Consider the following 23,041-nt stretch of genomic DNA (forward strand, 5'->3'; position numbering starts at 1 on the left):
ATTTGATTGTTAATCTTATAGACGATCACCGCTGTCCCAAGTGGGAAATAAAATGTTTTGGAAAAAGTTTAAGATCGTCCGACGAATTGCTTTCGATACTCTCTTTCGAAAAGTTACTCGGGGGAATCACAGGTCGTCGTCGATCCAGCATCTTTAATCTCTATTCACTTGAAACATCCCATTAAACCTTGAGACCTTCCCTTCATTCGGCTCTTTGTACAGGAGATATCCCGTTACATAAAAAATCCGCAAAGAAGATTGCATCGATTCAAGCCGTGCCATTATTGCGATGAAATTTCGTGGCATTCTTTTCAGCGCTTTATGTATAGTCACGTAGGAGAATGGTGTACTGTGTGACTGGGATAAAACGGATCCCGTATTTATGGGATTTTTGTTGAACCTTATCTGTGTATGTCGCAGATAATCTGTGCGATCGTTATCTTATCTCGTTATACGAGAAGAGAGAAATTTAGCGTTTAAAATACAAATTTATTCTGCTTTTATATAATTCATTTACTATTTTTGTATATTACATAACGTCTTCTAGCTACGTCTTTTTTGTGTAGGAAGTTACCAGAAATAACTTCCGGTTTAGTCACTATACTAATAAGCTCGTACGAATAGATTTTTACGAGAACATTACGCATCAGTTTAAAAGAACCGTGATGTCTAAAGTTTTTCTTGTATTTATATTTATCCACTCATATTTCTTCATTAGCCGATTATTGACTATCTTGCCTGAAGCAGCATATCTATTCAGCTTGCCAGTTTGTGCCACCAGAGGTTTGAAGAATTCGTTATTTATAGCAACGAGAGATTCCGGTACAGAATTAATAACGGGAATTCTGGTGCATCTCAGACGATAGCAGGACTCCCTGCATGTGTTGCACCGTTCATCTACCCACCCACACGATCTCACACGGAAGTCGGTCGTACGTCGTGTTGACAGGGCCGTCTTTAAAGCACTCAGATTTCCACAGATTAATAATATCGACGCAAATATATAAATTTTGTAACTACATACAAACGGAACATGAAGAGATAAACGAGCACCGAATCGCATGCTAAAAAGCTTGCAAGCAAACATTTATTCAGACAAAATCATTAAATGTTTTTCATAAATACTAGTTAAAGTTTTCTAAGGTTTAACTGACACATTTGTCTTTTTTTATTTCTTCTCCTAGAGAAGAAGACAGAACCATCAATTAGGTTTTAGTTAGCATGGACTGTTTACTGAGAACGATCCTGAGTATTCCACGAGTTGAGACAGCCCTGGCAATACACGTACATATATACATAAGCGCGAATGCTGTTATACTTGATGCGAGCTTCTTGGTGTCGGCCAGTGACGGATATAGACGGAGTATTTCAGACACGTGACGTTGATATGACAGAGACGAAGCCGGGCCGACGCACGGCCAGTCTTATACACTTCATTTGCCACCGATTAATTCGTGATACTTACGACGGATACATCGTTTACTTTTGATACGAATCAGCCGCCACGTTACAATATTTTAAGACACGATCTCTATCTGTATTTCTTCTTTCTTTAACCGTTGTTGGAAATAATGTTGGAATTTTGTTGCGAAATATCGATGAAACGTATTTAAAAGCTACCATAACTCCAATATAATCTCTCTCGCTGTATCTCCTCATATTGTAAATAAATTTATTATGTACGAAGAAAACCTCTATGTATAGTTAAACATTTACACAACGAACATATACACACCAGAGAAATATAAACGTAATTAAAATAGAGTGAAAAGACTTCCGACAACTGGAGAGGAAAATGTTGTGCCATATATTTTTCCATTAATAAGCGCAGGCACTGTTAACGTTTATGAAATATAAATGTATAAATGTATAAATTAATGAAATGTTCGGTATATTTCGAGAGACAGAAGTTAACAAAGTTTAAAAGTTATTTAATTTTATATCTCCTTATGAGAAAATAAAAAAGGTTTAGTTTTGTTATTCTCGCCGGTCACGAAGAGTCTTTTCTCTTTTCGAATTCTGCGGGATTAGTTGACAGCTCTTCCGAAGACGTTATAAGTTACCGTTCTTAGCTCAAGACGCTATTTCTGAGTAATGAAAGTTCACGACGCGATGCGAACAAAATGGTTCGAGATCACCGAACATGGGATGGTCGTTGGCGTGTTAATCGACACGACAATGGATCTCATCGACGGAGATTTCGCTATTTCCAGATTGACCTACATCTGTCGAACGATTTTCGCACTACCGGCGTTGATTGGTCCTCCAACTTTGCCATAGATTCAGTACAAAGTTTACTGACGTGTTTTTCGAATCGAACAAAAACTTAATCCTCGGTTTAATCCGACATCCGAACAGGCATTTATTCCTTGCGTTATTCGACAATTTGAAATTATTCATCGATATTACTTTGCAGTTTGAAAATGAATATCAAAAACTGGCTAGATTTTTTTCTTTATTTTTATATTTCTATAACACTTTAAACAAAGACTGATTTTGACAGCTTTAAGATTAAAGCATCGACATAATGATAAAATTAATAAAGAATAACTAAATGGAAATAATGTTATCTTACGATTATTTAATGTTAAAGAGATATATGATATAATGTAAGGCATACAAACTTTAATAAGAGTGTTGAGGAGTTTCAGTCTCAATATTTTCGTGCAAAAAGAAATTATAAGAAATTAAACAATTTTTCTGAACCTCTCAGTAAACTGTTCGTCAAACGTCTCTTAGCCGGTGAAAGATATTAATAAATTTATATTAAAGTTATGTTAGTTCTTTGGAGTTAATATTTGACGAGGCTTATGCAAGAATATAAAATCTTCTTTGCAAACTTTATGCTACTTCAATATGAAATAAATCATAAAATATGCCTGATTTATTCCAAGAAAGTAAAATCACTTTTCGTTATTTATTAACGATATTATATTTTCATTGATACATTAAGTCTCCTAATAATTTCATGCGTTTTTGCGGCAAGTAGTCGGGCGTGTTATGCAAGCATGCAAATCAGTCGAAGTAATGCTTATCGAGAGGGTGGAGTCGCATTATGTAAGAATCGACAGAAAATAATTTCGCTCTCTCTTTCCTCGGATCGATGCACAGTGGCATTAGACACGCCCTTGATCGAAGTCGAGCTGTACGATAACAAATCTCTCGGCGAGAGTACGATAAGAAGAGAAACAAAGAAGAGAAAAGCCCGCTCCCACGATCGTGGGAGGCAGATTTCCGTAGGCGATCGCGAGAGGCAAGCAAACTTTCGCGTCTGATCCCTCTCTCAGGATTTCTCTCCTCAGCCCGAACTCTCCATTATGCGCATTCGTTTAACCCACGAGATCATTATAGCCTGTTTTATTTAGTCTACCTTACGTAGCATCCAATATTTATCATCTCCATCTTTTGGCCGATAAGTAAGAGATGTAATCTAAACTTTAGTACTTATTACTTTCAAGTATAATTTATAAGATTAATTAAAACTTGTAAATTTATATGTATTGTACGCTTTTATAAGAAAGATATTTAAAACATTCTGATTTAATTGTAAGCATTTTGATAAGAAAAAATATATAGAAAAATTTATCTGTCTCTTAAATATAAATAAAATTAGAAAAAAAGTGTTGTATATATATATATATATATACAAGTATATACATACATTTTAATTTCGTTGATATTTTATTGTTTCACAGAACGGTTAATTCAATTATCAATTAATTGAGATAAAACGGACATTTTGAAAAGTAAAAATATAACGGCCGAATATAATGGCAATCTAGTTAATTAACGGACAATACTCGTCGTGTGCTGGCTATTGGCGTACATTTCGCTAGACGATGTCGAACAATTTTTATTGCCTCGGACAAACGAGAAACGCAATTATCGAGGTCGATACGCGTAGGCAGGTGAAACGTTCGTTTTCCAGATGGGACTCGTCGGACGATTCAAAGTAGATACGCTCGGAGACTATTCGCAGAGTCAATTTGACGGAACCGCATCACGTGCGCATCGGCGGACTGAATCGGGGTCGGGCTGAGTAGTTCCGTTGAGGGTTCAAAACGATTTTATTGGCCCGCGTTCTGCGATCTCGCGAAAGTTCAGGGGGGGGCTGAAAAGGCCGAGAACGAACGGCCCACCAGCGACCAAGCGCGTGAAACCCGTCACGGTGAACGGCACCGCGCCAGAATGAATCGAAAAGAAAAAAGAGTACGACGAGACCGGTGTGACAGACGGACGCGAATTGGATTTCGCCAGCAACTAGTGGCCCGAAATTCGCCGTCGGCTATAGGGGAGGTGACGTCGAGAAGCAATGTCTCACGGCAAGTTTCGCGAAGTGATTAACCTACATTGCATTTACAATGACGGTAACAAAGATTCGGTTGTCGATTCCTACCGGTGATGTCGGTAATTAATTAATTTCCTCAGCTACTGCAATTCGCTAGATTCACGGTGATTTTCCTTAAGCTGCAACTGCCAAAGTTATCGAACAAACATATATCTTTCAGCTCAAGATTGATAACTAATGTGTGAAAGAGAAGTAGTCAACGACTTTCTGTCAAAATCCAAATGAAATTAATCGATAAAATCTCTAAATTGTAAATGTCAGAAACTAAATATGTCCAAAATATTGATTTATTATATATTAATTTTTAATACCTCAAAGAAAATTTATATATATATTTTTTTTCATATTTCGAATATATTTTTTATAATTGATCAAAAAGGGTGTCATTTCTATCGTATTCTGTATAATATTATAATATCGACATGAAAAAAGGATGAAAAATGCATAATCGTTTTCAAGGTTTACACGAAAATGTATTATGTGTCGTATCAATGTAACGTTAACATTAATAAATATCAACTTCGTCAATTTTACATTTTAAAGAGCCATCGCGGGACACGTAAAAAGTGCAAACTATACCTTTGTCGCGGACATGGCCTATAAATAAGCACGCTGCAGTACAATTATAAATGATTCCCATCGCGTCGCTGAAACACGCCGCGTTTCAATTTCCGGTTGATTCCGTGGCAATTAATATCCCCTGTTAAATCGCGATACACACGAGTGCGCGAAGCGAGCGTCGCGAAATGATATATTGTATTTTGTAATAATTATAGGCGGGGAATTATTAATTTCACGTCACGCTAATTTCCCGTCTTCTGCAATATTGCAAAACGTTAAAAATAAATTTACGATTAAGAATTTCTTTTATTTATTTCTATTGTATATATGTTATATATGGATTTTTTTGTACAAATTTTTTTCACACATTTCTATAATTCACAGTATGTGTCGCAACTCTTGATTTTTACGCATCGCATGTGTCACAGAATGATACCACATGCATTGCGGAAAGATCGGCGTAATAAATTTCATTCCAAGACCACCGTCGTTCATGACCGGCTGAAACGTGCTTTAACGCAGAAATGTTGTACCGCGAGATACATCTTTGAAATATTCCGCTCAGGTTTAAAAGAAACTGTTCACGACGAAAACCGCTATTTCCTCACGTAAAAAGGTTTATACTTCAACCATCTCGTCATTTCGTCGTAGAGAATATATTATTATGATTTCTGAGGTAAAATGTTCAAACTGTGCTACGCTAAGTGTGAACTAGTCTAGTTTATCTGATATTATTGTTTAATGGTATGGCACCTGACGTAGATATTAATGTTCTAATAAAGCGTTGCTAATATATATTATTTTGCTAAGACGTTTCAGCTTTAGCATATATATATTTTTTTAATAGAATTAAAATCACTTATTTTAAATTTATTTACATATATATTGAAGTAGATTTGTTTTAACATGAATTTTGAAACACAAAAGACAGAAAGATGTAGAGATGCGATATCAAACTTTTTAGAATAACTTTTCTAAAGCATTATATTCAGCAGATAAAACATACATTTACATTTAAAATAGCTTTTATGTTTTTCTTACTAATACTTTGTTTCTAAAACAAAAACTATAAATATAAAATATAAACATAAATGTAAAATAAGAACTTATAAAAAAATATACATATATATGGAACAATAAAATAATTTGTAAAAATTTTTATTACGATAAATAGAAATTATTTTCAATCATACACGATTAAATATCATTGCATGTAGTTTTAATTAAACAACCGTAAATATGATATTTCTCTCTCGACACATCTTTTAATTTAAAATTGTTATTATCTGTCACTATCAATTTTGAAAATTTATTCGACGATATACAAAGTGAAGTAGAATTGTCATTGTATCGCTAGATACTTAACGTCATAGCGTGCTAGACGTGGCCGAAAATGTTCGCTAGATCACTAAAATTCGTTAACGACCCATAACTCTTGTCTGGTCCTCCCTGCTACATCTATATCTTTTGCTGAGCTGTTGCAACTCACTTAAGTTTATAGGAAAAAAAAAAAATAGTAGCGCTTTATGTTTTTGTCGAAAGGAGAGAACGAAGAACGCGTGAGTTTAACGAATTCAAACGTACGGGTGATATTTGTTTGTGTTTCGTAATTCATAATTCAAATTGAATAGTATATTTTAGAATCTTATTACGTATAACTGATAGGTATAACGAGAATTATCAGTGACTTATAGCTATAAAAATTTCTTTTGATTATTCGATATGAATTTCGTGCTGCCAAATCAATTTGTTCCGCGTTAAACTCGAATAATCGTGCCTGTTTACTTGAGGCAGTAAACGTCACGAAAAATATTTCCTGGATAGCAATCGGTTAATTAAATCTTTATTGAACAATCGTGGAGGTGAACGATAGGGGGTAAGTTATCGATGTATTTTCATCAGTGGTTACAATGAGAGATTTTAGCCGCGAGATTGCGGCGGTTCGTGACAACGGAACGTTTTGACGAGGCGAGTTTTTATAGCAATTACGTCCGCGAATGCACTCGAGTTACGGTCCCCACTGTAATTGGTGTTCCGGGTTTATTCGTCCGTAGAGAAAGAGAGGGACGGAAAGGGAGAAAGGGAAAGAAATGATTTTATTTGCAAGCGCGACGTCAAAAAGCGAACGACGAAGAAGTGTTCAGGGTAGCCGAAAGTCGCGCGAAAAATGTCCGGTAAATGTTCATCGATGAAGTCTTTGCGAGAGCAAACATCGGTACCTTCGCTCTCATATCATGTTCCGCGCTTGTTTCAGAAATAGACGTTGTTCGAAGCACGACGACGTGCTTCGTTAGCATATTCTTCTCTTACCTCCGAAGAGTTTGCCTCGGTCACGTGTGCTTCTGTCTGTGAATAGCGCCTGCCGTCCTCCTTCGTTAGTGAAGTCATCAGAATTTCACGTAGAGTTAATAAGTTTTAAAATCGGACAAGTAAGAAACTACGAAGAAAGGTCTCTTATAAAATTTTTTCATTGGATAAAAAAACTTGATCAAATTGTAGATGGAAATATGTCGAGTACGAAAATATCTTACATATATACGAGATTATTAAGATTCAAATTAAAAAGTTACACTGAAAAGAAAATAATATTAAATCAACAACATCATCGTAGTTGAAATTTATTTTATTAATTCAACAACATTATTGATCAAATTAATATGCCATGTATTGATTTGATTAATAATGTTGTTGAATTAATAATAAAATAAATTCAACTATGATGATGTTGCTGATTCAACATTATTTTTTTTCAGCGTACACCAGTATTAAATTATCATACAATATATATTTCTTTATTATAATAAAAATGAGAAGATGTTCTCGATAACTCATATTGAGAGCATGATTCGATATAATTTGGCATAATATCTGGACGATAGCCAGAAGAAAAAATATGCTTATATTATAATAGAAGTGGGCAATGTACTCTTTCTCAATTATTTCGAAGACAGAAGAGTCTTCCAACCTTTCGCTAGTATAAATTATCGCGAGATGTAATACCGATTCATTTATATCTCATAAATGTCGCTGAAATGTTACGTAGCATAAATTCTGATGATAGTAATGAGAGAGATAGTTTAGTTAGTTTAGTTAGTGTGATCGTAAATTCGCATTATAACGATTCTAACGAACATTGGCGATAGTTTTAAAACGACTTTACTGTTGTTTTGCAACATAAAATACGGGCCGCGCAGCGTCTATCGCACCTGCCTCCATTTTGACGATAAGTAAATCTCATGATATGATATAAGAACTTGACTAAATTACAATAAAAATATTGCATATATAGATGGCAAGTTTCGTAGAATTGCAATTTTCTATCGATATTTAATAACGATCACATAATTTTATAGTAAAAGCGATACGCAATAATGTAAAGTCAATTGACGGGGTCGCTCTTTAGCGGTTTATATTTGTTCTCTAAAAACCCTTGTTTACGGAGCCTTCTGCTTGTTTCCCTGTAAGCTTGGCATCACCTCAACATCGTGATTAATGCAATGCGGCCGTAGCTATCATCTGACAGTTTGCCACAAATCAGAACTTTGGAATGTCGCTGTATATAATATGCATGAAGCAACGACGCGGTACATTGACGTTTTCGCGAGTTAACATTTGTAATTAGATAGCTAGATAGAGTGGTGGTTTATTTAGAAGCTAGTTTCAACAAGTCAGATCGTGGAAATTCTATACTCGCGATACAGTAGCAACGATCGTTATTTAAGTTTGTAATCGGATTAAATGGAGTAGCAGAATATTCAAATTTCCGGAAGAGATTCGCCAACATCCGGATGAATGAGAATTAGAACGTTGAAAAACAAAGTCCAATTTTACAATTAAATGTCGATATTGACGATAATAATATATTTATAAAACAATACATAGATATTATAGATTAATCAATATTTTGACATATTTATATTTTAATTTTAAAATCTATGCATTATATAATATAATTTTGATGTAATATAGTTTATAATATAAATTCAAATATTTTATATGTATTTTATATACATATGTATACGTATATTTTACATATATGTATATATATATATATATATATATATTGTATATATATTGCGTAAGCACATCTTTATTTAGTTTTATAAATTTTCATAATACTTATTGTTAGTATTAAATAGCCTTATGTTTATGTTATGCTTAAAATATTTCCTTAATTCGATTATAGCTGAAATCGCTCGATCTTGAATTGTCATATATTATCGATAAACTAGCGACTTTGTATTATTCGGATTTTTTGGATTACATTTTTCGAGTTATATAGAGAAAAAGAGAGAAAGCACGGGCGAGATAAAAAAATTTCAATTTTTCCGACAAATTTTAAACGATTATCATGAGTCATCATCATTGCTAAATCTGGCGAACATTATGAAATTTTACGACGCTACATAAATGGAGATAGCATTCAAGACAAAGCCATCGTTTCTCTTTACGTATCTATGCTAAATGCTTAAGTATTTACATACACATTGCATTGTCTGCATCCTACGTTTCATAAATAAATATTTATGAATATTTATACATGGATATCGTATATGATGCAATAATCTCGCAAGAGTGCACATGTATCTACGATCAGATTAAATTTAAAATATGCAGGCGAAAGAAATTCCGTGCAAAATAAACTCACGCACAACTAGCGTGGATTTAATAAAGCAATGCAAAATTTGTTCTTTCTACTTTTATTTTAGAAGAGAATTGTAAGTTTTTTTTATATAGGCAACTGTTTTATTTCAGCAATGTTGAAAACTATTTTAAAGAATTATTTTTATTTCTTGCTATTAAAGTGTAACGTTCAATACTTAATTAAATGCTTTTACTTTTCTATTTTCAGTTATTTTATTACGACATCGCAGTATAACGATAATTTACTTTAATTCTAAAGTATTTATATTTAAAAATTAATTAAAACAAGATCTAAAATAGAATAGAATTAACTATAATTAATTGTTATATGATACATAAATTGTAAAGTTAATTACAATATTTATTTTACAATGCACAGATTTCCACGTGAAGCACACTACGATTAAATGCATAATCTCATCTCAAGATTTTGGTCTTATTCTCCGACATGCAAATTTTATGAGTTTATTAATTATACGCACTTCGTCTCGCCGGTTCATTATGATGAGCGAGGAATAGCACACGCAATATTGGCGAAACGTATTACGTAGCAATATCGCCACGGGGAACGACCAGAAATTGTAGTAATTAATAGGGAGCTCGCTAATTCGTAAGCTGTTAACCGAAATAACGCAGCCGACGTACCGTTTATGGCGATACTGCTTCTAGCAATAAATCGCATTCCACAGTTTCGACGCAAGCAGTTTCAGGCATCAACGTGAGACATGACATTAACGTGAAATTAATAGCAGCAATTAATATTTCTTTGTACAACGTGTACTTTTTTAATATATAATTTAGATTTTTTCAAATATATATATATATCTTAGAATGTTTTGGAATTTGCGTGGGTGGGTTGTTAACTTCCCACAGTTTTAAAAATATGCACATGCAGTCTTTAAATATCTTCATGTTTTGGTCTTATTTATTCTCCGACTGTCCGAACACCAGTTTTTAGCAAGTTTCAATATTGAAATAAAATATCATTTATTTGATCGAAGTTGTATCTGCATTCAAATTTTATTACTTTATCTTATCTTTATATGTCTTTCCTTCTCTTGCTCTCTCTTCTCTCTCGAAATATTAATACGACTTCTTGCATGTCATAACGTTTTTGCATTCGAGAGCATGTACAGGAGATGGAGGAAATGTACAGCAAAGCCTCTTACACCATTTGGCAAATAAACAATCCATAGAATGTAATCTTCGAATGAAGCTCAAGGGAACCGTCTTGAATCATCAGTGAAAACTTGGCACGCATTGCAAAAACATTTTTCACTACTGACTTAAATCTTCACATTTGAAATTATTTGGATCGTTTTATTAATAAACAATTATTAAAAAATATGGTTTTATGCAAATATGCGTGAAATTGTTTTACGCATACCGTGAGTAGGCTAAAAGTGGTGATATCACTTTTACGGTTCACGCATGTGTATATTATATAGCCTGCTTCTCATTCATTGATCATATACGATGACGACGATATGACGATTGACGGCGACAAGAGACGCGTTGAAATAAACCTGGCCGCGATTTCAACAGATTTCGGATTTGCGCGCGTTTCCACGTGGGCAAACTTAATTTTCTCAGATATACGCGTGGTGTTGAATCACGGTTGACGTGAGTCACTACGCGACACTCAAAAGTGCATCGCGAGCGCTGGCCGATACGAGAGTTGGCTGAGGACATGACAAATTCGACAGGATTGACAACGTGATCTCCGTGAATTGACGCGAAAAAGAGAACGTATCATAAAATTACGAAAATTTATTTTTCACATCAAGTAAAGCACAAATATTCTTTTATAATATATTTTATTAAATATATATTATTAAATTATTAAATTACAAAACGAACATTAACTTAGGTAATCAATCTTACTGACACACTCAGACAACTTTATTTTTCATGAATACGAAATTATTTTTTTTATTTTTTAACAGAAATGTCGAGACGTTGATTTCCGAATTAGAAGTAATAAAAAATGAATGATTTTGCAAATTTAATTTCAAGTACAATAGAAGACAAAATTTCATTTCTTTTTACTTAATTTCAAGTCATTCTATTAAGACAATTTAAAAATTAATAAAGATTTGCTCTAAAGCTCTTGTAAATATTAAACTACGTAGAAAATAAGTAGATATGATGTACGCGCGAGTGTCGAAGATATTTGAGGCGTGAATACTAAGCATAAATTTCTTTTTCGCGTGTCGCGTTGGGCTTTGGCAATGCTGACAACTGAAATTAGACGTTAAATCGTACGTTCTCGCTGCGAGAAATATGTGACGCGTGCCATATTTATGGCTCCGAATCAAAAATAGAGTTCGAACATAATTCCTGTACGCGGAGCAAGTACAATTACAAGTTTCGCTATAATTGCTGTTTAATTCAATTGCACGTTTAAAACCCTCCAGCGGTTTTATATTATACATATATTACCGCAGAGATAAAGGCGCGATACTTTATCTTTATATACGTATAATAGGCAGAGTCATATTAAACCTTAATACGGGATAAAAATTACTTTCGACGCCGATAAAAGCTCTTTTCTATTTTTTAAACCTTATATTTGTGGTCAATATAATTAAATAATTTGTATAAAATTTTTTTATATAAATTAATTATTTATATTAAATAATTTCTCATGTTTACTTAACATAAAAATATAAAAATAAAGAGAGAATTTTCTATGCGTATATATCGAGACATTGATTACAAAGAATATCTTTAATATTTTTATATCTTTCATTTCACTTAAGAAAATATTTAAAAAATGAACATTGCACAGAACAGGTAATCGAAAGCAACTATATAAAATGGTTTGCAATAAATGTGCTGCCAGTTACACGATTCTCTTTCTAGCGGATTATTACCCGCTTAACCGCGGACAAACTTTCGACATCGATGACATTACACCAACAAGAGAAAAGAAAAAGCTCATACACTCGTCGCAGAAAAGTTTACTTACGAAACAAAGGAGGCAGCTCGTGTGTTTCCATTCTTCCTCTCTTTCTCCCATTTCCACGGCTTTTTCCGCCGAAGTAGCTCACGAGGGAGAGATAAAAGCTCATCGGTACGCGATATCGGAGGCGAATTTTATATACTGCCGTTCGTCAAGTCTGCCAAGCTGTCGAAGCTCGAATGATGGACGCTTAGACGTTTTATCGCGTGCAAATAGCGCGCCGCTTTATCGAGGATATCGGAAGTATATTCAGGGTTAATAAACAATTCTCTCTCGGTGCGATGTTTATGAAATTGACCATTCGCGCGCGTTTAACCTGTGTGTAGTTTTTCTCCATTATTTATTCTGTATATACTTTTCACACATTTTTGCTTTGATCTTTTATTTGGTCGAAGATTACATATAATACTTACGTATATACACATCGCGATCTATTTTTTGCACGACTACTGTGCCACAGATATATGTTTAATAAAGATTCCAGAGAACGCACAATGCAAATCTTTTAAATTTCGCGTAGGGCTTAAGATAACAAATATTATAGAAAATTAAGTTTAGCGAAATAAAAAAGTCGAGTATGAAAAAAAAAAAATTTATTTTACACAATTTCACAAGAAACATCGTTGTGAAATAAGTTTTTCGTGGCGTTAATTACTCGTCCTTTACATTGTTGAGCGCGTAGAAACATAAAAAAAAGAAAAAATAAAAAAGGAGGTAAGAAACGATAACATAAGGGTGGATCGTAAATGCTGAGAGGGAAACTGTCGGAGTTTTATGATGGCGAGATCCCATTCCTTTGGCGTTCAACTCGCGCGAGTTTTATGTTCTTCGATGCGCACGGTTGCGAAACTCGAGGCAGATTACGCTTATGAGTCTTCGCGGAGCGGTTTATTTTTGGCGCGGTTTGGTATCTTTCTTTATATTCGGCAAAAATCACAAATTCCTCCTATGTTCCGTATTTTTGTATGTGCGGGACAAGCGTCACGTTTTACGCTACTCACGACAAACGCACAATTATAGCGATTCATAATATTGATTCATGTCAAATCGAGCATTCGATAGAAGGAAGCTACAGCTAAACAAATTCAAATATTCCATCTTTCAGATAGATATGAGAAAGTAAAACATAATATTTATGTTTTGAATAAGTGTTTTTAGATTTCAATTCTATAAAACATCAGTTATGAAGCAAAATGTGTGTGCATGTACGTATATTACGTTCTTTTTATCCAATATGCATATGTTCCATATATGCAACATGCTACAGATAGTTAGATATTTTCAAGAGAGATTCTGAATAAATTTCTTTGTGATATTTTCAGAATATTTTCAAGATTTTCAAGATTCTAAAAATAAATATTTTTCATCTCTTCTAAGTTTTTTTATTCTTCGCCACATCATGAATGTTTCCATGTGAAATCAACATTTTCCATCATAAATATTTTTGTGACAATCCATAGAACCATAGAAATTCTTGATATTTTTATTAAGATTTTGAGGTTTCAAGACTTTTTTTTTTTTTTTTTCAAAGAAATTTTTATTTCTACACATTTTCGCTGCAAATGTGATTTGTTAAAAAAGAAGTAAAAGCTACAAGATATATATAGCGCAAAAGTAGTCGGAGCGATTCGCTTTTGCTCTTGCCGACAATCATAAATCAGTAACGCGCCGTCTGATTCGCAGATCAATAGTATTCGGCTGGTTCGTTATGAGAGCGACGTTCAGTGTGAAACAATAGCCCATGCTTTTCACGTTTTCCGTTCCGCGGTATGAATACGGCCAACGGTGCCATTCCATAGGTTTTAGCAAGGAAAACTTGCCAGATTTTGGAATGTGTTATTCAACGATTTGAAGTTAAAAGGATTTCTACTAAAAAGAAAGGGAGAAATGTTTTATTTAAGAAATTTACTATTTACTTTAACGCTATCAAATATTGTGATATGCGACGTATATATAATTTAAGATATAAAACCCCTTTCTTTCTTTCTCTCTTGAAATAATTATAATTTTTTGAAAATTCTATGTGACGTTGCTTCATTTAAAACTAGATTAAAATTCTAATACAATTTATATTCGCTTCTGTCAGCTTATACAATTTTTCCTACTTAATCTCATAAAGCTTAGCGTTATATATACATATATCACCATACCTCGGATATTTTGCAGCGTTACCGAGTTGAAATTTTAAATCCTTTAAGTGACATATCTCACAATTTAGTAAAATAAGCTGTTCTAGATCTTTTCATAATAGAAGTTTGGAACAAGTTTTGATACAGTTTTATATCCAAAATTAAATCTCTTGAAATGAATTTTGAATTATAATCATGAAAAAATAATATAGTTTCTTTATATATATTAGCTTACTGAATTATATCTAAAGAGAGAGTTTGCTAAATTATCTCACTTGTAATATGAAAATTGTTAGTAATACAATGAAAATTATTACTGATACATTTTGTCGACACGTATTGATTAACAAAACTATCATTAAAATTAATAGGCACTCTGTGGAATATCCTGTATACAGGTCAGCTAAATAACTCAGTACACGATAGCTTATATAGATTCGCGGGGGAGATATATCCCTTGATTCGAAAAAGCTTTTTCGCGTCCTCACCGCAACCTACGACTAGTTGCAGTTTTACATTTTCCCATTCCTCGATTTCGAATGTTGCAACGACTGAAAGTGTGCGAAAAGCTCGGAACAAAAGTAATATAGTAACTGGATTTTCGAACTAAGCTAAATAAACCTACATAAATACCACTGCTGTGTGTTAAGCGTGCATATATTTCTTTCGCTATGTGTTTCATCCATTTTCATACATTTCCATATTATTTCCATTACGATTATTATTATTTTTATTTTGATATAATTTATATATAGAAAGTGAACTCTTGAAATTGTTATTTTTTGCGGTACATTTGCGACGTGGACGGCCTGTTGCAGCCACGACCTTCTAAAGCCATCTTCCAAATCGACTCTAACTGCACTAATGCATTATCAGAATCCGCCTGCAATTCTGAATGCTTAACTCAACGTCCGAAATCCAATAAGAAGAGGCTCGTCCGTCGTCGGACGAAATGAGATGCTCTGACGAGGCAAGCACCTCTTCTCTCCTGCCGGCGAAATTAGCGTTTTCGAGTCGCTTGAATTATTCAACTACGCTGCTACGTAGCGTCGCTTTATCTTTCGACTTTAATAATTTCCCCGGCCAAGTTGCAATTGTGGTAGAAGTCTGCCTCATTTGCTGCCACGCATACTCGCAAGAAGAATTCAATTCCTCTTTTGAATTACAAACACCGCAGGTAGAAGATAGGAAGAATGTAAATGTTGAAATAAATTATACGATATAATATATATACATATATATATAATATAAAATTTTAATAAAATAATTTTTTTTTGCGAAATATTCTTTAAAGAGACTTATTTTTTTTTTTCTCTGAATAACTCGGGAAGAAACTTTCCTTACATTTTTCTATACAAATACATGAAATTTATATGTATATCATTTTCTGTTAAAAAGTTTTAATAATAAATAACGTTATTTTTATAAAAAAATATGCTTATTATAAATTATTTTGTTATGGAATTATTTTGCATAAAATTTTTACGTAATGAGAGTCTGTAGAAATTAACGGTACACACATTAAAACCTTATAGTCGCTTGGACAATTTCATGCAGCTATTTACAAGTGACGCAATGAGCTACAAAGTTACTTTCTACGTAGATTAACGCCAGAGCGATTAATACCTAAGCGAAGTAAATGGCGTTACCTCACCTCGGCGCAATAAAGAGGAACTAATTTCGCTCTTCCGGGCGCGAGAGGATGCAAGTCAGTCTTCTGCATCGCATGCACATAGAGGAAATGATCAAACCTAAAAGATAGTGGTAGTAGTAGCTACACCACGGTTGTATCCTGTTGAATAATTCCCATACCAACTTCAAAGCGACTTCAATAGCTTAAGTTAGCAATCTAAGCTTCTAAAAATTTCAGCATAAAGGAGAGTTTTGAGAATATGTTGCTCATGCAGGCCTTCGAGTATCCTTGTACGTGTAAATGGTTTCTTCTTGGAATTTAAACATATATATTCCACGGAAGAATCCGCATCGATTAGTATTAATAACGTAAAAATAATAAGCGATTTTTTCTTAATAATAAGTTATTAATTTGACATATATATATTTAAATAAAAAATTATTGATCTTTCATATAGAGAAAACTGTCGGGTATTAAGTGCTGTCCACTTTTTTTATTACATATGCAACACACACACACATTCTCTCTTTCTCTCTATAATTCTCTGTAAATTGCGGCAGGATTCCCCAGAAAATGCATAGACAATGAGCCGCACTAATCGATTGTACAGAAATGGAATCTGTAATCTACGAAATAAAAATAGTTTATAATTTAAAGAAAATGGAAAATATTTAAAAATGAAAATTTAAGAAAATTAAAAAATTTTTTTGCCGAAACGAGACTTAATTATAATGTTTGAAAGTTTTTAAATAATATAAAAAATGTTTTCTTAAATTATAAATAAATTAAAATATATATAAATTAAAATTAAAATAATTAATATAATTTGTACAAATTATATATAAAAATTATTGTTATTAAACGTGTGAAACAGTTTTTTTATGAAGATGAATCTTTGTAATAGGACCTAGATCTTCCGCAAGCGAGTAAATTTTCGACTACATATGACATGACACACACAGTCTGTTCTGCTTTCTGGTTTTTATCTAACATAAGTTTTTATCTCTGCGCTTGGCACCAATTCTCTTGAACTGCCTTTCAAATTTTAAAAATTAAAAATTTAGAAATTTAAGGGAAAATTAAAGTAATCTGCAGCTTATATTATAATTAAATTTAGAAAAGTATATAGAATTTATGCAAAAGAAAATAATATTCAAATATCACAGCGTTCATATCATTGAGCATCTGATTATTTCGTTCATATTTGAAGCTTATTCAGTGGCATATTTTGAGAGACGAAACTTTAATTTTTTTAGTAAAATATTTGTCTTTAACATTTAATTTTAGAACATTTTTCTTCAATCTCTTTGTTACATCCAATTAAGTATAAAAATAACTTATTTTCTTAATCTTGCGCATTTTTTAGATATATGAAATTTGGGACTCTTGAATAAAAATTACATTATGTGAATTAATTTGAAAAATAAAAAAGAGAAAATTACTAATCAAATGTAGAAGATATACTTGTCTAATATAACCTTCTTAGTTAATGTTACATTATTATCTGAAATCTTTTTACATGACAGCAAGAAATGTCATTGTGAAACTTGTAAAAGCAAAGGTACAAAGATCTAACAAAGTCGATCCTGCAACGAGGTGGAATGCGACGACTTATTGCAGGCAGGCGTTAACTTTTTCCACTCGGCGCGGTTAGTAAACGCGACTAAGCTGGATCGCCGTATCTCTCCTGTCTACGCCACTTTACTTTTCCTGCAAGGTTTTACTCGTAGAATTATTATTATTATGGGAGACGACGGCGAGATATACTGAAGCGGTTATTCAGCTTGAAGCGTGACATTTTTACGGCCGCAGAGAAGAGCTGCAGAAGTGTTTCTGTAGTTACGCGTACGTGATAACAAATCGGTATTATGATCCACTCTCAAATGTGAGATCATGCAATCGTGCAATTTTTTTTTCTCGACAAAACTTTTCACGAAACGATCGATCGCTTACGCTTGTACGCTAGTTTCGATGGAGCTGCGAGTTTCGCGGTGAATCACTGGAAGCTTTCCAGAGAGTAAGTTGCTCTCTATTTAACACCTGGGGATTTACGTCACTTAAGCTAATCGAATTAGTCTTGCCTGTCCTCCCAAGAGATTTGTCGAAGTATTCATTAGATGACTGAGAACAAGCGTGGATTATTCGTTGCTGTAATCGACAAGGATGGCACGTTACATAGTACCTTTGAAAATGGAGATATTGAGTTATGGATAACTAGTTATTTCTCATTCAACTGTATTCACTAGAAACTTCAATATGAAACCATTTCGATAACAACGTTGTATGCTCGCCTAGATATATCTATTTGTAGCATAATGTTTGCCAGTTAAGTTTTCAAATATCAATTGTAAAGTTAGAATTGTAAAATTAAGTGTATAATTAAGTTTATAAAATGATCATTTTCAGAAAAATATTCTATTAAGCAAAGTTAAATTAGCATTTATCTTCTTATTTTTATCTCGTTTTGTTTTTCTTGGCGCTCGCACATTTTAAATCGGGGCGCATTGCATCCCGATTTCTGCTGAAGAGAAAAACAATTCGCACATCAATTCACTATGTTATTTCAAACCACATGTAAATATCGTTTCTTATCTTTTTCAGCCGACAAAACTCAACGTCTACAAGAACGACGCTGAGAGCTGGGACTACACAACTCCGACACTAGGTGAGTCCTTCTTTTCCTCTCTTTCATCTCCCTCAGTTCTTCTTTTATTTCTTTCTATCGGTGTTATGTACGTGTAACTTTATAACATACATTTCCCGCGTCTCTCGACATGCGTTTCAGCAATTGGAAGCATGAAAACGTAGAATCGGGCAAGCTCGCTATTTCGAACGCCGCCGAAATATTTTTTAATATCGTCCAACATATTGCTTTTGTTCTTCTCGTTATAGGAACGATGTAATTGACTTTTTTTAAATAAAAATTAATGCGAGTAAAATTTGTGATATATCTAGATTCTTACGAATATGAATAATGAATACTGAATTTATACGTCGAAAGAGATGGGCTTGTTTGATTCTTGTACAGAGATCGTCAATTAGATTTTATTCTACGGAAAGAGGCCAACTGTATTCAATTGACTTCTTGCAAAATTCGATCCAATTGGCGACTCTTGTCGCGTACGTGCGCATGGAGGATCGTTCCCGACGTATCGCGATTTCTCCCCTTTTTCGGTTCTCCGTTCGTGTCGTTCTGTATTTCGTTGCACATGATGCGGAAAACCTAATTGGATTAAACGATAGTGCAAAAAGGTTTCGCCAATGTTTGGAATAAAATGTGCTTTTTTGAATAGTATGAAAAATATTTATTAAAAAACATAAAAGAACATAATCTTCATATTTCTAATGTTTATATAAACGTTTTCACAAATGATATCGCTTTTATTATGTATGTATAATTAACCGTGAATTAAAGTGGTTTTTTCATTGACAATATATTTTTTGTAACTATTGAATCTTTTATGTATTAAATAAATTTTTGCAAAAAGAAAAAATTAAAGAGCCGCGTATTATATTACAGACCTATCCATCGCAATCTGATGGTTTTCGAAATGAAATCCGATTCCGAAACCGCCACGATAATACAGTGGGAACGATCTTCGAGCTTGAAATTCGCTCGACCGTCATACGCATGAATTCGTCGCGATCACTCACATACCCGATCACAGAATCCGATAGATCTACTCACTCTGAAATACGAGAGTGTAGGAATATGCAAATGCGTAATAATTTGGACCACCCAACGAGAAACGTATGAATTTTCGGAATCGACAAATTTTACACACAAAGGGAGAGTTTCGATTGTATCATAAAATAAATATACAGTCAAGATATATTATGTTATAAGATATGAAACAAATGTCACGTGATAAAGCAAGCATTATTATGAATATCAACTTGCGATCTTGCGACTGACAATATTTTGCATTTCGAGCAAAATGTAAAATGCATTTGTAACGTAATTTGAATTTTCATTTTAGTACTCAGAAACGTCTTATAAATAACGTAATATATTTCAGTTAATTTCCGTTGTTTGTAACTTATTTTTATAAAATTATTCGCGAACCCAATCCTATCCTCGTCCTAACTATTCCAATCTTGTGAAAAAAAAAACACACACACAACAAAAAGTGAAACGAAATTGGGAACCCATGCTAGCGAATTATTTTTACAAATTAATCGCAGTTCACTGACCAAAGATTAAATTGCATGCCAGAGGTACGAATTTAGCGTAGCGCACTTTCATGTGCGCAAAAGACTGGTCATTTTTTTAGTGGCTGAACGTCACTTGCTCGTAACGCGTAAATTATTTCGAATTATCCTGCGACATTAATTAGCGCGTTTCTTTCTCCCGCGGTTAATGAAGATTACTAACGCCACGTGCGAACACCGCACTCGACCCGGAGAATTAGCGCCATTTTCGAGATAATCGCCTTTCGCACCGAGCTGCTGCGGTTTCGTTGCGCGAATTGGAGCGTTAAATGGCAATTACGCTAAGATAATCTAGCGACGCAAGTTTATATTTTCGCGAATAGACGCTGAAGAAATGAATTTGCCGTTGAAATTGAAAAAAGGAAATAAATTATAACACAAACCAGTTTTATATTAATTTTCGGTATTGCGATAATATATTAATTCTTATTTATGCAAATAATACTTCCAAATGCACACGAGTTTTACTATAAATTATAACAAATAAATAATTTTAATAAGAATCATTAATAAATCAAATACAAATTTTAATGACATTATTATTACATATTTACTTATCATTTTCAATTTTTTAATTTATTAAAGAAATTAAACGTGTGTGTATGTGTCCAAAGAATGTAATAAATAAAAATTGAATTTTTGTTAATGAAGAATATCTCTAAGAATATGTCATAAATTTTTTTTTCCTTCATTTTTGATAACATTAACGTCAGAAAAGTTTAAATCACGCTGATACCGCTAACACATGCAATTTAAACATTTAGGGATTAATACTAAGAGCTCACTAAGCAATATTTAAACCGGCAATAACTGTTTGAAACACGAAGAAAGAAAGTTTGCGGTGAATTAGATAATTATCTAACGTGCGTGAATCCGCACATATCGACTTCCACATTGCTTCAAGCAGCAATTAACGGCAAGCAATTGCCAGAAATCGCGTGCCAGGTACAAACCTTAAACGGAATTTTAGTGGAATGACAAGCAAACGAGGCACTTAAGGAATTTACCCCAATTATAACGGCTTGACGTTCCGTCACTCACAGGCGCCATCGACGGCATGCTCTTTCGACTGTACGAAATCTCCGGGTTCTTATAGACGCGTTTCCGCACTAATTGACGTCGTTTTCGGACGTAACGACGATATTCGCTTACTAAGATTTTGATCGTACAAGGTTAGGTAAATATACAAGGACATCTTTCATTGTATTAGCTATAACTTCTCTTTTTTACAGTAAATCCTCTTTATAGATTTCAAAATTCTAAATTGTCTTATATATTTAGAATTTATATAAAACTAAGTTTACGTTAAGAAAAATAAATTCCAATAGAATTTTAAATAATTAAAAAGAATATTAAGTGTTAAAGTATTTTTAATTTGCGTGTAAAGATTAATTTGAAATTAACATTAATATACATGTACAAATATTAATTCTTTTTTGTTTAATAGTTTAATTAAGGAAAATTTCTTTCTCGTTTTAAATCTCTGCATATATTTTAATAATAATTAGAGGCAAATTTTAATACAATACATATTTTAATTAAATATTTAATTCAATATTTTAATTAAAATTTTAAGATAATTAAGTTAAATATCCATTTTCTATAAGAAAAAAAAAGTTTTTCCATCAAAAAATTATAAGATTTCCTTTTGTATAATAATTAATGCATTTTGTATGTAATGTTTAATTCTAGAATAAATTTATAAAAATTAGATTAATTTGCCGATTCAATGCATTTTCTATCTATTTGAATGGTGAGATAAAATAATACAATAAGTATTGCTGGATCAATTTCTTTGATAGAAAATATTTTGTTATCACTGGAAGAAACTTGATTACGAAACCCTCACGGGAGTCGCGTCGACAAACCTGTCTGCTGAACTAATTGCATCGGAGATAGGTCAGGTCGATTGCTATACGCCTCTAACCTTTCCTTGCATCCGCATCTCGCGGATGAAAGTTTCATTAAATCTATAGGCGATATTGCCCAGTTACAACCGCAACCTGTATTTCGAAGAAAAGTGGTCGCACCATTTTTATCCGTTTGAGATGAATGGCATCTTGTATTGATCCAAACATCGATGGTTGGTAACCATTTATCGTGAATTTAAATCAAATTTCGAAAGGTAATTAGTTTGAATCAGATATCAAATATATATCTCTGATATCAATAGATATCACAGCTGTATTTAACCATCTTCATTATCTATTTTAATTTTATTTATAAAATAGATAACGGATAGCTCTTGAATGTTCAAATTTCAATTCACGTCATACTTTGAACATAAATAATCTGTCGAAGTGTCTATCTAAACTTTGACATAAATGATCTATCAAAGTGTCTAAATAGATGAAAGAGAGTTACGTTATATATTTTTATCGAGTGTAATCGTCTATAATCAAATTGCTATTCCCGATAAAAGGAATAAAGCAGTGATCGCATTATCGTAGTCTCGACCGAGAGCTTAAAATAAACTGATTTAACTCATCTTTGTTATTTTAATCAACCACGTGCCTAAGAGAGAGCACACAGAATTATGCAACAACGAC

At 33.1% G+C, this 23,041-nt stretch overlaps 1 protein-coding gene across 2 annotated transcripts in view; it reads left to right on the forward strand.

Annotated features, from left to right (window-relative positions):
• The window catches only part of Sm (heterogeneous nuclear ribonucleoprotein L), a 147,027-nt gene that overhangs the window by 76,507 nt on the left and 47,479 nt on the right, over positions 1–23,041 (forward strand). For both annotated transcript variants that reach the window (XM_072895196.1, XM_072895197.1), the window contains exon 6: positions 18,882–18,945. In XM_072895196.1, coding sequence (XP_072751297.1) covers positions 18,882–18,945 — 64 coding nt within the window. The remainder of the gene's footprint in view (positions 1–18,881; positions 18,946–23,041) is intronic.

Source organism: Anoplolepis gracilipes, chromosome 6 (assembly GCF_047496725.1).
Source record: "Anoplolepis gracilipes chromosome 6, ASM4749672v1, whole genome shotgun sequence".
In the NCBI taxonomy this organism is placed as follows: domain Eukaryota; kingdom Metazoa; phylum Arthropoda; class Insecta; order Hymenoptera; family Formicidae; genus Anoplolepis; species Anoplolepis gracilipes.